General features: G+C 38.9%; 1 protein-coding gene across 12 annotated transcripts in view; it reads right to left on the reverse strand.

The window, feature by feature from the left end:
- The window catches only part of msn (serine/threonine-protein kinase msn), a 36995-nt gene that overhangs the window by 4591 nt on the left and 16445 nt on the right, over nucleotides 1-15959 (reverse strand). For 4 of the 12 annotated variants that reach the window (XM_032434696.2, XM_070208223.1, XM_070208222.1 and 1 more), the window contains exons 4-12: nucleotides 11180-11624; nucleotides 10872-11114; nucleotides 10300-10811; nucleotides 10041-10229; nucleotides 8898-8918; nucleotides 7641-8005; nucleotides 6384-6549; nucleotides 3800-4741; nucleotides 1675-1821 (exon numbers count right to left, since the gene is read on the reverse strand). In XM_032434696.2, coding sequence (XP_032290587.1) covers nucleotides 1675-1821; nucleotides 3800-4741; nucleotides 6384-6549; nucleotides 7641-8005; nucleotides 8898-8918; nucleotides 10041-10229; nucleotides 10300-10811; nucleotides 10872-11114; nucleotides 11180-11624 — 3030 coding nt within the window. The remainder of the gene's footprint in view (nucleotides 1-1674; nucleotides 1822-3799; nucleotides 4742-6383; nucleotides 6550-7640; nucleotides 8006-8897; nucleotides 8919-10040; nucleotides 10230-10299; nucleotides 10812-10871; nucleotides 11115-11179; nucleotides 11625-15959) is intronic. The other 8 variants (XM_032434703.2, XM_032434697.2, XM_032434698.2 and 5 more) reach the window with 7 other exon arrangements.

Raw genomic sequence — 15959 nt, forward strand, 5'->3', positions numbered from 1 at the left:
CGATAATAAAACAAAATAAAATGTGTTTAGTCTTTCCCCAGAGGCCAATGGTAAATAAAACTTTTAAAAAAGTTTACATATTGATTTGTGTTTTTGTTTGTGTAGACATGTGTTTAAGTATGTGTGCGTGTGCGTGTGTGTGTTTGTGTGTGTGTTGAAAAACAATAAGAATGAACAGAATACAGGTTTGGTTTACAGTAATTGAGGAGCATCGCCCTCGGCGTCTGCAATGTGTACAGTGCGTTAACAGCGCGGCGGCAAACGAAATGTTAGTTACAGTGACAGTGACATGAGGCTGCCTGCTATGCAACGCAAGGTATATAAGAGAGCAAAAGAGCAAGAGAGCAAGAAACAAAGAGAGAGAGGTAGAGTGAATGCGGCCACAGTGGGCGCAGCAGTGCATTTGGCTAGCAAAAATATAACAGAAACATGTATTCACATATTATATATACACAGAGGAGACAATAACATAAAATGACATTTCTGGTGCGAAATTATACAAGTGAATATTGAGTAAATTAGAAAAAGCCCTGCACACATTTAATAATGTGTACATTAACACATGACACATTTTAAAATTTAATTAGAATTTGTTGGAAATGATAAAACTATACACAAAAGTTTGGTAGTTGTTGGGAGTTGGTATACTTTTTATATATTTTTTAATTTTTAGAAGAGTATTTTGCATTGTTGTTCGAAAACAATTGCTATTGATGATTTGGTTGTTGTTGTTGTTGTTGTTTTTCATACTTACTATTGTAAATTTTGGTTTGTTTGGTAATTGATTTGTATTTTGTAATTTGTTAGAATATATCGTAGTGGCCATCAGCTCAAACGTTGCGGAAAGACAAAGCACAATTAAGAAGAAGAAAGTTTTTGTAACGTTTTTAATCTGGTTAAATTTAAAATTCATTTGGTTTTGATTCATTTAAAAGGACATGCACTTGTAAAAAGCTGCGATTTGCATGCACATTTTATTTTATATTTTTTAATATTTCATTTTACGGAAATTGTTGACCAATTTATTGAAATGGACATTTTCGTTACGCGCTCTTCATAATGAACTTTGCTCCACGTCAAAGAAACATATTTATGCTAAGATATTCTTTTGGATTAGTCACATTTGATGGGTTAGATAATTTCGAATAGGTCAGTATAATTTTGTTTAAAGCACAAAACGAATAAAACATATAAAAAATAACTAAACTTTCTGCTACAGTAGGTTTTTTTTTAAAGAAGAGTGAATTCAAAAATTATATCTGTCATTTAATGTTATTAAAGAGAAAGAAATTCCGCAGAAAGCGAAACAATGACCCACTGTAAGAATATTTCTGTTAAGTTAACAGAATGTTAAGTGCTTGTCAAGCGAAATGGCAGTTGATTTCATGATTTCAATCAATTTGGATTGAACGACTTTTGTTATTTATTTAGAAAATACACAAAAACAAATTTGTAAACGATTAAGACAATGCATGAGTCGATTTTTAGCTTGATTTTTCTGTTGCAGAGGACAGTTAACAATCGAAGAAAAAAAAACTGAGTAGACAAATAACAATAATAATAAAACAAAAACTGGCAACTCTGAAAAACCGAGTTGTACGCACAAAACACACAATGAAATATCGAATCGACTGATAAATACGATTAAATAATGAATCATTTATCGATACTCACCTCCTCACTGGATGATTTATCGTGACGCGGAGGCGTCGCCGGCGAGGCCTGGCTGAGCAGATCGGGCAGAACGCTGCTGGTCCGGGTGCCGGGGGTGCCCAGTCCGCCGTTGTCCCCGCCGGAGCCAGTTACGGCTACGCCGCGATTCTGTCAGAGAGAAAGGAAGAGGTTGAGAGAGCGAGAGCGTGAGCGTGAGCGGGAGAGAGTAAGAGAGAGCGGTATATGCGTAAGTTTTAAATGTACGTCAAAAATTCGAAAACGAAATGAAATTAAAAACAGAAATTGTGTGGGTTATAAATGCATTTGAAAAGGTAACACAACAAAAACAAAATGTAATGAATAAACAACAAATCGAAAGAGTCAAAGAGCAAGAGAGCGACAGACAGAGGAGAGAGAGAGAGAGAGAGAGGGAGAGGGAGACACGAGAGTAAGCAAAATGAATGCCAATGAGATACTGAGACGCCTACAAAATGTTCTCTTCAACAACTTTTCAACTTTTCGACCTTTCAACTTTTCAACTTTTAACACTAAAAAGCTTACGAGCTAAAACATTTGATTACGTCTTCAAAATTGTTTTAAAGCTAGCACTTTTACACATAAAAGGCACTTAAAATTAGTTTAGTTTAGCGCAACTTTCTCTGTAGGTGGGTGAGGGTGAAGGGGGGGGGGGTAAGCTGCACAGGCCTCGGGCAGCAGGCAAAACGTTGCTCAATTTGCACCAAAAAATTTGCGTCTGCTGCTTCTAAAATTTCATTAACAATTTCAATTAAGTGCAAACCAAACCAAGAAAACTTTTTTTTTTGTTTGGAAAACTTTATCCAAATAATACGTAAAGCTTTAAAACAATTTTGAGCAAATGCATGAATTTTGGCAAAAGCTAAGCAGCAAATAGTTTAGCTCTGATAAAAGCAAAAGTTAGCTCCGATAAAGTCCTGATTATGATGGCATATAGATAAAATCTGCAAATATTCCAGCTTTTAGTTCCATAGATTTAAGATTTACTTTAAGTTCTGTTTAGATTTAGGATTTACTTTAAGTTTTGTTTAGAATAATTAACAAAATAGATGTTGAAAAGAAGTATTTATAAAAATATATTGGAAAATACTTTTTAGTCTTATCGAACTTTTCTTTTTTACTTTCAGCTCAGTTTCTACACAATCCCCAAAATTCTAGCACTAACATTTCTCAAACATTTCTCATGCTAAAACTTGAGCATATGATAAATCCATGAGATAATGACATTATTTACACGATAAGGTACTTAAAAGCTTAAGAGTTAGGCCTGCCAAAATTTAAAGCTAAATAGTTTTTTTTTTTTGTATTTTAGCATCTCATTAGCATTCGATACTTTTGTTCGTTTTTTATGGCATGGTAATATTATATACATATACGATAGTAGTTTACCGTTATTTGACCGTCTACTTAATGCATATTATTATTATGTTATAAATCAAGCAATTAAATATCCATACAGCCCTATAAATGGTATATAAAATGACTCTTACATACAAAATTGTTTAATGTTAGGTGAAGTTTACGTTTCCAATTAGAATTAGGTGTTCGTTCTGATTAGAAAACAAATGCAAATGCAATAAAAATTAAAAAAACACATGCTGGGGAAGTTCAAAGCAAGGCAGAAAACAAACAAAAAATCAATGTTTATAAATAATAACTAAAACGGTAAAAAATGTTTAATTTTAAAGACTGTTTTTTCTGTCTAGTTTTTATGCATAGTCTCTGTTATTTACGAGCTGTTAGTGCAATGTTATTAACAGTATGCGGCTGCTACATGGGCAATGGCAGGTAAGAGAGCGAGCAACAGAGAGATGTGGGGTATGAGTTGTGAGACAGAGGTGGAGAGAGAGAGAGCAAGAATGATGCGTATGTGTGTGCGTGTGTGTTTGTGTTGCGGTGAGTATCGGAATTCTAGCCAAATGGTAAATTTTATTTGCATTACGCTTGGTATTTTGTTGTTGTTGTTGTTTTCTTGATTTGTTTTCAAGTAGTTTGGTTTGGTTTACGTTTCTGGCGCCAAGACAAAACACAATAATGAACGATATATTTGAATTGTTTTTCATCTGCTGTTGTTTTTTTTTTTTAATGCGTGCGTGCTGAGAACGTTTACCTGCTGCTGCTGCTGCTGATGTTGTTGTTGCTGTTGTTGTTGTTGTTGTTGCTGCTGCTGCTGCGCACGCGCCGCTGCATTGTGCAGCACAATGACAGACTCAGTCTTTTCGCGACGCGGACGCAGAAAATCTAAATTGGCCCAACTGGACTTGGTCGGCGCTGCGACGCCAGCTGCTGCGCCGCCTGCTGCTGCTGTTTTTGTAGTTGTCTTGCTGGCAGTGGACGTCGCTTTGGTCTTATTAGCAGCAGCAGTAGTAGTAGCAGAAGCAGCAGCAGCTGCGACTGCGGCTGCGCTGCTCTCCTTGCTGCCGCTGCTACTGTTGTAAATGCTGTTCCTTTGGTACATGGCACTGGCGCGCTGCGCTTGCACTAGCTGCGGCGACTGCAGCTGAGCATTGTTGCCGCTGCTGCTGCTGGCAGAAGTGCCGCCGCCGCCGCCGCCGCCGCCGCCGCTGAGCACCGCCGAGTGTCGCTTCGTTAACGGGAAAAAGTCTGAATTCTCGCGTCGAAAGCCGCGCACAAAGCTCGGCAACTTGGAGTCGGATTCCTGGCGCTTGTGCTGCTGCGGCTGCGTTGAGTTGTTGCTGCTGCTGCTGCGCTCTTTGGCAATGCTGACGCCAGTCGACGAACTGGCGCCTTTAAGCGGCTGAAAGCCTTTGGGCACGGGCCGTGCTATCGGCTCGGCGACGCTGGCGCGCTGCAGCTTCGCCTCCACCTTCAGCGTGCTCAAAAACGAGCTGCGACTGAGGCTGGCTGTGCTGCTACTGCCGCTGCCGCTGCTGCTGCTAGCGCCGCCGCCGCCGCCGCCGCCGCCGTTTACTTTCTTGGAAACGAATTTATCTAAGTCCCAATCGCGTAAAAGCTTCGCGTCTTCAGCTCGCTTTGGCGCATGCGATGTGGATGCCGATTTTTGTAAGCGGTTTATGTTTTGTTCTAATTTCTGTTTACAGTTGTTGTCGTTGTTGTTGTTGTGAGTAGTAGCGCAAGAGAAGAATTGTTGTTAGGTTTTTTGTTTGCTTGCATTTTACAGTTCTACAGGCTAAATTGTTGTTTTTTTTTTTAATACTTTATTTTGGCTATCTGCACCCAGGTATGGAAAAAAAACCGCATGGAAAGTTTTTCATGAATTCTCTCATTGCATTGCATTCCATATACACACATACATACGTGTATGTACATATGTATGCGTGTGCGTCATATTGATATCATTTGGGCTATTTGTATTGGTGTTTGCTTGGTGCAGAGGAAAGAGTGGGGGAAGGGGCGGGGTTTGGGGCTGTGGATAATGCACATTGTGGTGCAAAAGGTGTTTAATTATGTATATAAACAAAAGATCATAACATATCATATCAAGTGCCATATGACATGAAACCAATCGGATGCACTTTCTTGCCTTGAATATATCTCTATATATATATTACAATACATATACATATGTATGTATGTATGCATGAAAGTAAGTATTTAGAGCTGGAAAACTATCTTAATGCAGAAAAAACAACTATAAGGAATTAATGTCGATCGATATCGTAATGTAAATATTATCGATATATCTAACAATTGTTATCGATAAATCGATAATCGATCGTATATGTCAATATATGTATCGATAAATCAGCACTACGATATGTTATCGAAAATGCACAACTATAGCGCGATAAGTTATCGATAAATGACCATTAATGCGATATATTATCGAAAAAGCACATATAGAGCGATAACTGATCGATTATCCATAAATTATCGATCATTTTCGTAACTTTTTTCATATAATATATATTTATTATAATTCTCTCTAATTTTTAAAGCGCCTTTGTTGAATTTCTCATTGCGATTAGTTGTCCAGCTCTTAACAATATGAATTGTGCCCGTGTAAACATTCTATGCACCAGTGCAGTTCACTTTTATACACAATACTCAGGAGAAACATTCGAAATTCATATGAAAAAATTTAAAGAAAAAATGAAAAAGAAATATATAAAATGCCACAGACTGGGGCTAAAAAATGATATATATAGTTGTGGAATACTCATAAAAACTTTGTACAAAAGAAATTCACGAAAAAAATTTGCATACCATGTGTGTTTTTTTTTTTAAGTAATATACTAATCAAAATAAATAAATGTGTATTTAGTATTATGTAATAAGTTTGTAATTTTAAACTAAACTCAAAGGAACTCGTTCTTCAAATCGTTTGGTTAAAGGAGTTAAATTAAAATAGTTGCTGCAAAAAGTTGTCTAAATAGAACCACAACCATCCAAACTTTAGTTGTTGTCGTTTTTTAATTGAATATTATTAATATATATGTATAGGGTTTTATATAGTATTTGTTTTCGTTCACAGACCTTGAACCCTATGAAAAAGCTAATTACAATTTGTACAGCTGCCTAAGAACCTGCAACTCTAAATTCTTCGCAACGTATCTCAGTAGAAACGGAAAATTGAACTAAAAGCTAAACTAAAAGAAAACATACTAAAAGAAACTAGACAAGTTCTAGATAATTAGATTAAAGACTCGGATGATATATATTTATATATATATATATATATGTATATAATATATTGGATGGCAGCTACTTACGCGCTTCATGATCAGCGTACGATCTCCGGCCTGATCGTCGTCGTCCGGTGTCGGTGGCAAGGGTCGATTCGGGGGTCCGCCGCTGCCGTGGGTCAGCGGTGTGGTCGTTGTTGTTGTTGTGTCCTCGGAGACGGGTCCCAGGCCGGGCCTATATGAAAATTCGGGTCTGAACATAACCAAAACAAAAGAAGGAAACCCAAAACAAAAAAAAACAACAAAAAACACAAAACGCAAAAAAACGGGGGCGGCAAATAATTGAACAGAATATGAGGATGTGGAGAGTGAGGAGATGCGTGTTTCGGTTTGAATTTTTAAATAACAAATAATTGGTGAGGGAGACAAAGTTAAGAATGCTGTGAATTGATTGAAGTTGCAAACAAGTTCTACAAAAGTATTGCTTAGCTTTCCAAACGGTTCCATTTACATTTCGCGTACATTTTATAATATCCGAAATAAATCAATTCGTTTTGGTATTCGCTCGCTGGAAAATCTCGAAAACAAGTCGGTAGAACATTTACTGGCATCTCTCAAATGATTTTAAGTGTTGGGTTCTTTCAATTTAAAATACTTGGAAACAGTGTTGGAAAACCTTAAGTTTGATTTCGCAAACTATTTGGCAACAGTGTTGGAAAACTCTAAATTGTATTAAGCCACATTTAAGGTGTTCTCCTATGACACTCCTTCCATTTTTGTTTACCCATTTTAAAGCTGAAAGTAAGCTTAGTTGTAAAACTATTCTAAATTCTTGAGAACAGTGTTGGAAACCACAAAAGTTTTTCTTGTGTTGGAGCATTAAACAAAATGTTCAGAGTTGCCATAAAATCTTTAAATGGAATCTGCATTTATAAATGTAGTCGGGCTTTAGAGTATTTGTTGATGACTCGAAAATTATAAGATCTTTGAATTAACGAGTATTTCGATAGGAATTTTCGAACCTATTAAGAAAACTATGATTAGTATGGCTGGAGGAACTAAAAAAAGCAACTATTCGATTCGTGGCCTATTCTTAGAAGTTCTATTAAGTATTTAAGGCTTAAATAGCTCAACGGTGCGCCCATAAATAACTCTAAAAAACAGAAATAGAACCAAGTTCTAACTAATCCCAAAATATATATGTATATATATGAGGTATATAACACGTGCTGTGCGCGATTTGCAATTAATATTTATGTGGAACATTTTGTTGCATTGCAAATTGTTGCCACGCCTTACGTTTTGTGCTTTGAAAAGGGGGCAGGGGCAGGGGTGTGTACTTACAACGGCTTGGGCGGATCGCTGGCCAGAAGCGTGCCATCGTTGCGTGCCCGATCGTTGGGCTCATCCGGTTCGCTGTCCGAGTCGCTGCTATCGAGCGGATCCAGGGGATTGACGGGCTGTCCCAGATGATTGTTCGCCTGCTGTGGCAATGCAGCCGCCGGCTTCGAAGCGGACGAGGATGAGGCCGAGACACAGATGGCCCCGTTGCCGGCGGATGCGCCCGATTGTCGATTGCTGCGCGGCGGCGCCTCCGGCTGTGCCTGCTGCTGCAATTGTCCACCGCCTGCTGCTGTCTGTGGCTGCGGCTGTTGGGAGGAGACCACGCCCAATTCATTTAATTGTGCTGCTAACACATCCAAATGATCCTACAGGTATTTGATTTTTTTTTTTTCATATTTTACAAAAGATTTCGGGTCAAGTTTTCGAATGCACACGGAGGATTTTTGTGTGTTGTGTTGTGTTGTGTTGTGTAGTGAAGTGTGTGTGTGTTGTGTGTGTGTGTGTTGCACGTGGTACCACAGTATGTTGTTGTTGTTGTTGTTGTAGTTGTAGTTGTTGTTTCGGGGGGCAAATGCGTTTGTTTTTGGGGTGGAACGAAAAGTAAGAGAGCATTAGACTGGTTTACACCTTTCACTTCTTATATAGATAAACAAACAAACAGGGCCAAACATTAGAGAAAGCTCGGTTAGTTTTTTTATCTATGAAACTTGCCGGGGTTAGTCTTAAATATATATATATTTATATATATAGATAAATATCTATTTATATATTTAATTTTTTTTTTTGGCATTACAAACGCATCAATCAAAATTAACTCTTCTATTTATAGAACCTCGTTTACTTTTTTGGTATTAGTTGCATTTGGAAATGGAAAGTGTTCTCTTTGCTTTGGGTATTGTTTTACTGTGGATTAGTGGGCACGTGCAGGGGCGTAGGAAAGGGGGGGGGGGGTTGGTATATGATAGTATTTTAGTGTTACGTAAGCGCTTTTACAGTATTTCTTTTTTTTTTTTAGGCTGTGGCTTTGTGTACCTCCAAAAAGTTGTAAATTTTGTTTCAGAATTTTGACAGGTCTTTCAAAAAAAAAACGGGGGGTAGTTTACATATAGACATACATATATATGGTATATGGTAAAACAAGCATAAAATGCACAAATCAAAGAGTGTGTGAGAGAGAGAGAGAGAGAGAGAGAGAGAGAAAAGGAGGAGCGAGCGAGCAGGCTACAACTGAAAAATACTGAAAATGATAAAACATACCTCAGGTCTCCTTGGTGGTAACTGTTTTATGATTGTCGTGTGTATTTAGTATTTATAGTATTTTAACGGTATTTTTTGTGTGTGTTATTTTAATCGAATTTATACGTTATATATATATATATGACGAAACGGGTTGATGTACGCATAATACAGAGAGAGGCACACACACACATGAGCGAAATCATAAGGTCGATATTATATATAGTTTATATAGATTATATATGTTATGGTAGGCGCACAAAACATGAAAATAAAAGAAGTTGAAAAATCATATCATAATTACAAATACAATACAATACGTTCCGGTTTTACAGGGGTAAATTATAAATGAGCTGAGCTGTCTGAGCGGGCGGTGAGGGGTGTTGGCATTTAGTAACTAACTAGCAGTAGCGCAAAAGGGAAGGGGGGCGGGGCGTAGCTATATAACCGACTATTGGAAAAGGGGGGCTTAAATATTCAAACTTCAACACGAAAATAATTGGAAAACAATTGCGATTTCCTGAGCCCAAATAAATTTTTATAAACGTATTTCACACTTTTCAGCAAATTCACCTGCTTGAGTGTAAATGGGGTTACGCATGCTACACCCAACGTTTCCATTAAATGCTTGGCCCTGGTCCTGCCGGTTAACTCTTGCTAAACTTTCATTTCATTTCATAATACTCCTGATCTTCCCATTGAATATGATAAAAAGAATTACTTTGCTCTGATAAAACCGGTGAGTTCTCGTTATTCTTGCTACTCCTGACCTTTTGAACTATAAAGCAAATTACTTGACCCGGGCAAGGCCGTTCTATACTCGAATTAACACATATACATGTCTTTCCACTCCTGATCTTTCCATTGAAGATTACGCCCGGGGTTAAGCTAATCTTTTATATCATTTCATTCTACTCCTGACAATTTCGACTAACCGGGCAAAGCCGGTTAATACTTGCTAATCATAACATACTTCATGCTATGCCCGAACTTTCCACTTCCGTTTGCCTAAGCAGAACTCAGCTAAAGCTTTTGATATCGCGGACGGCCCTTTACTATTTCCAATCGCTAAAAGTCGTTGCCCTGGGAAATGCATTGGATTTCCCCCACCCGTCTTATCAGGCACTGACTGGGTCGTAATCTCGGTATATTGTGAATACGCACCGATGGCTTGAAATTGTTCTGTGAGCTGCGCTGCTGCTGCTGCTGTTGTGGCGGCGTTTGAGCCACTGGCTCGCCGCACTTGGGTGTCGGTGGCAATGGCCGATTGGCGTGCGGTGGATCTGGCACCACAATCAGACGCTGCGGCAATTGTGGCCGTGCCGGCGGACCCGGCTCCTCGATTTGCTGGCGCTGCAAAACGATGTTAAACAAATTAGCCGAAAATAATTCCAATTGGAATCTGAGTGTGGATGGCACTAACCGATGGTGGTTTCTGTTGGCGATTGGCCTGCGGCTGTTGGGCCTGCGCCTGTTGCTGCTGCTGCTGCTGTTGGGCCACCTGCGCCTGTTGGGCTGCATGGGCCGCAGCGGCGGCTGCGGCCGCCGCCTGCTGTTGCTGCTGATGCAGCTGCGCCTGGGCGGCGGCATGCGCGGCAGCGGCCTGTGCCTGCGCCTGGGCGAGCAGCTGATGGTGCTGCTGTTGCTGTTCGGCGGCTAGGCGTCCCTCCTGGATTTGCTGGAAATTGCGACGCAATGTATCGCCGCCGGGCGCCTGTATGATGGAGCTGGGCTCGCCGGCCAGCTGGGGCTCATCGTCATCGTTGTCGGAGCCGGAGTAGCGATAATCTTCGCGCTCCTTCTCCTGCTTGCGTTTCTTGCAGCGATCGATGTGATCCTTGAGCTGTATGCGCACCTGCCGATCCGTCGGCTGATCCTTAATGAATGCATGCTTCAGCAGATTCTCGGTGTAAGGCCGCTGGTGATAGTCCTTCACTGTTAAATTAAATGCATATGTTTATATATATTTACTTTCCATTATTTGTAGTCATTTACCTAGCACCGTGTCAATGAAGCCGTGAAACTTCTTGGACCATTTCTTGGATTTGAGACGCGGCGGCGAATTGCGCGGTATTAAGAAAAGTGCACGCATCGGATGCAAATCGCAGAGCGGCGGCTGTGACTCAGCCATTTCCAGTGCCGTAATGCCCAGAGACCACAAATCCGAGCGATTGTCGTACGTGGCTTCGGGATTCTCATCACAGGCAATGACCTCTGGCGCCATCCAATAGGGTGTACCTATAAGACACAAGTGGAACCAGTTAAACGACCTGGCCATGAGTCACAATAACGTTTTGACTTACCAATGAACGTGTTGCGTCTGCCTATCGTGCGATCCAGCTGCGCGGAGACACCAAAATCGACAAGCTTAACCTCGGCATTGTCGGTGAGCAGCACATTCTGGCCCTTGATGTCGCGATGGATGACTTTGTTCGAATGCAAATAGCTGAGGCCGCGCAAAATTTCACGGCAAATGTATGCGATCCATTCCTCCTTGAGGCTCTGACCCTTGGTCGACTTGACCAGATCGGTAACGGAACCAGCACCACAATATTCCATAACCAGCCAGAGTTGATCGTCTTTGCCGGGTGGCGATTTTTTAATGAATGCACCATAATAGGTGGCAATGTTGCGATGATTTGAGTATTTCTTAAGCACATTGATTTCCAGCTTTATTTCCTCCTCCTCGTCCTCGGTGACGTCCATCACCTTTATGGCAGCCAACTGACCAGTTTTTGTATGACGGCCCTGTAGAGAGATAGAGTATAACACATTAGTTGCGAATTGTGAAATCATTTTTATATTCATTTTTATCAGTTTACAACCCGAACTGGGGAAAATGCGGCCTTGGCGCGTTCTCGCATAGACACTTGAACTCGACTCGCTGCTAACTTGACAACAGCGCGAATTCGCGGCGACCATGGGCGAAGGCGTTGACGACAACGTCAATAAACTGCGTCACCAAATAATAATAATAATAAAATAACGTGCTGCGTGTAAATAACATTTAAATGCACTTTAAACAACAAAACAGGAAGAGTTCTCCATATGCCTGACATTGGATACTTGTAAAGTATTTAATAATAATTCTGATGCATAACTTTCTGTTTGTTGCAAGAGTTAAAGATTGATATAATATAAAATTCCAAGAAGCAGCATCTAAAACTCAAAGTATCTTAATTAAGGCAGCACCCAAATATCCCTGAATATTTTTTAAAACAGTTTTTGAAAAACAAAAATTTTCTCATACAAGAAACTCATTTTACACCGATCGTTCCTATGCGAGCTATATGATATAGTGGTCCGATGTAGCTAAGATTTTGCATAAATGTAGGAAGCATAGTGAAACCTATAAATGCCGAGTTTGGGTCAAGATATCTGGAAAAACAAAAAAGTTTTCCATACAACACCTTTATTTTCGACCGCTCGTTTCTATGGCAGCTAAATGATATAGTGGTCCGATGTTGATAGGATTTCGCATATGTATGAGGAGCATAGTGAAATTAATAAAAGTCGAGCTTGGTCAAGATATCTCGAAAAACAAAAAAATTTTGCATACAAGAACCTACTTTTCGATCGATTGTTACTTAAACTTAAACATAATTTATAGATCCTAATATGCAAATTTCCAAATATACTGCTAATCGAGACAAGTTCTTATAACAATTGACAGACTCGTTAGGCTTTGGTTGTAATTGAAAAATAACGTGAGTTGAAAACTGTTTATGCTCCCAGTCAAGACGAGTCGCATCGCATCGCATCAGTAAGTCAATCAAGGCGTAAAAATGTATTTCAATTAGCTGTCGCTTTAATCAGAGTCATAAATTGATTTGCCGTTTAAGATTGAGATGTCCTCCGACCGGTTTAAGTCCGCTTCGCTCTTGGCCAGAAGGAGCAGGAATCTATTTTTTCTTTTTTTTGCTGTTAAGAGGTTTAAAAGTCATTTTGCATTTAATACAGTTTTAATTGAAGAGCAGAGAGCTGCAGTCGAGATGCCTCATAATAAATCAAGTGACTAACGAGAGTTGATAACAATTTAACAGGCAGGCAGGCAGGCAGGCAGGCAGAAGAAGAAGCAGGCGAGTTAGTTATGAGGCGGATGAAAGGGAGTAGAAGAAGAGGCAGCTGAAGCTGTTGATAGTTGGTTTTTATTGATTAGCCAGCGGGGCGTTGCGTTAGCTACCATCAAAATGCTATTAAGCAACAAATTTTTCATCGCAGATTTTTCCCATATATATATATATATATATATATATATGCTAACGGTCCGGCGGATCGCTGTGGAAAATCGTTGCAAATTAATGACATGCACTAATGGAGTTGGAAAACTGTCCAAGAGAAAATCGATTCGGTTATGGTGCCGTGCCGCAGCTAAGAGGCAGGTGCAACCAGTTTATGGCACATCGCGTATCCAGTTGCCGCCAATTGGCATTAACTGGCCGCCAGCGAGAGTTCAAGCGAATTTCAAGTCCAGCGTTTGTCGCAATCGAAATGCCAGAATACGAAGAAAACAAATGATTTGTGAGTCAGTCGCAAATAGAGCTAAACAATCGAAACAAATAAATAAACAAAACAAATCGAAAGCCTTTGCCTTTGCCTTCTAAGAGAGCTCGCACAGAAACTGCTGAATACGTCAAATAATTAAATATATGATGAAAACCAAAACCGAAACCAAAGCCAAAACCAAAACGAGTGTAAAATTGTTTTAAAGGTAAAGTCAACAATGGATTCAAGACGTGCATCGCAGCTGTCGCCATTTGCCTACCTATGCAGAAGTTATTTTTTTTTTGTTTTTCACTCTTCTCTGTCTTTTCTCATTTGACGTTTCAGTATTCAGTTTCAGTACAAGTATCTGCCAGATACATAATGCTCAATGCCCAGGGTGTCGAAAAAAGAAGAAGTTATATGCTAAAATCAACAAACACAATAAACTTAATGAAAAATGCAATGGAGAGCGAAAAAAAAACACGCACATTGCACATTTTCGTGTAAGCAGATACAGATACAGATACATTTGCAGGCGCAGCTACAGATACAGATACATTTGCAGGCGCAGCTACAGATACAGATACAAATACAGTTACGAGCTATATATATATATATATGTATATAGAACTGCATAATCAGACAATTACGTGTTGTCATAACGTGATTTTGTATGGCATTTGGCGGCTTCTACGAGCTCTTCTTCTTCTGCCTCTCTCCATGAACAACTTCCTCCATGTAATTAAGTCTCTGAAATACTTTGTTGCCCCTATCCCTCCCCCTGTCCTACCCAAACCGCCACACGTCTTGTTCTGCAGCCTCGGGAATATATGCAACAAGTCAACAAAGCGCAAAAATAATTGTTGCCGTACACAGAAAGAAAACAAGGCAAAACAAAACAAAACAATATAATATAAATATTTATGAATTGCTTTAAATACTCTTAAATAAATATAAATATATTCAACTGGTTGTTTTTTTTTTTAAATAAAATTCCAGCTGTTTACATATGACAAAATATTTACCTTAAATAAAGAAAATAAAACTTAAAACAAAACATTAAAAAAAAAAAGAAGATATATATGAATTGTCGGCTTAAAACTTATTTCCAAATGAGCGAATTACTTTTGGGCTGAAAATCTTATAAATTCTAAGCTTTTTGCGGGAAACGCCGGGTAATATTCGCGTAAATTTAAATATGATTTGCATTCAAATCAAAGCACATTTCATTTATTTTATATGCAACCTTTTTTTTGTCAAAAACTCTTACACTTATTCAGCACACCCCATTGCTGCTAAATTACAGGGTATTTAGCAAACGTCGCTGACATTCACAAGCATTTGTTTTGCGTGTTCTGATAACGCGACCCTTGCACAAAAATATGAGAAAGACAGCAAAAATGAAAAGCAACAAGAAACTTGATAAAGCTCAGAACGACATTCCCCTCTGTACAAGTCCACCCCCCCCCCTCTCCAATCGCCCCTGTAATTCTTGGAATTACTCAACTTGCGTCACATAGTAAAATGACTAAAAAGATTAATTCGAACATATTCGAGTTGAAGACAAGTTCAGGTTAACTATGCAAAACGCCAGAGAGAGAGAGAGAGAGAGAGAGAGAGAGAGAGAGAGAGAGAGAGAGAGAGAGAGAGAGAGAGAGAGAGATAGAGAATAATTGGGAAAAACGGAAAACAGCTGGCTAAAAGCAAGAAGAAGAAGCAGCAGGAAAAAGTGGGGAAATGTGTGTTTCCGATAAGCAAAGTGAATTAAAGTTAAGTGAATTTTGTGTAAATTGAGTAAATAGAATATGGAAATGGAAATCAATTTGAAAGGTGGAGAAAAGGCGGCGGGTCAATGGGTGAAGCATGATAAAATATCAAGAAAATAAAGTTAGAAGGATGGTTGCATGAATAGATAAGTATATAGATGATGGAGAAATGTAGTTAAGTAGATAGATGGATGGATAGAATATAGAGAGATAGATAGACAGCAGATAGATAGATGGATATACAGAGATATATAGATAGACACATAGATAGATAGATGGATGGATAGATAGATAGATGGATGGACAGATTGTTATATAGATGGATGGATAGATACATAAGAGTAATAGATAGATATATAGATCCACAGTAAAAAATATGTATAGATATTTGGATAGATAGGACTGCGATGAGCAATAGATAGATAGTTAGATAGTGTTAGAGAAAGAGACACAAGTATAAAAGAAACTATACCCAGGGGAAATGCCTTTGATAAAGACGAGAAAGTTTTATGGCTGCATGTATATATGTGCCATCAAAAGATTTGATAGAATATTATTTAAATAATTGCCTCGTTTACAATATGAATGATAAAACTGATAAAGCAATGAATAACACATTTTAAAGCTGTCAACATTTAAAGTTAATATCTAAATATGAATATAAATTGGGAAACTTTTGGTAAAATTGTAAAGACAACGACGACGGCGCATTCACATGCAGATCTTATACGATCTATCTATCTATATACATATATATAATATGTGGAGATGATTTTCATGTGTGTCTGTATGTTGGGTTAACAATGCGTGTTGGGTAACTGAGAAGGCAGCT

The sequence above is a fragment of the Drosophila virilis genome, chromosome 3 (genome assembly GCF_030788295.1).
Source record: "Drosophila virilis strain 15010-1051.87 chromosome 3, Dvir_AGI_RSII-ME, whole genome shotgun sequence".
Classification (NCBI taxonomy): Eukaryota; Metazoa; Arthropoda; class Insecta; order Diptera; family Drosophilidae; genus Drosophila; species Drosophila virilis.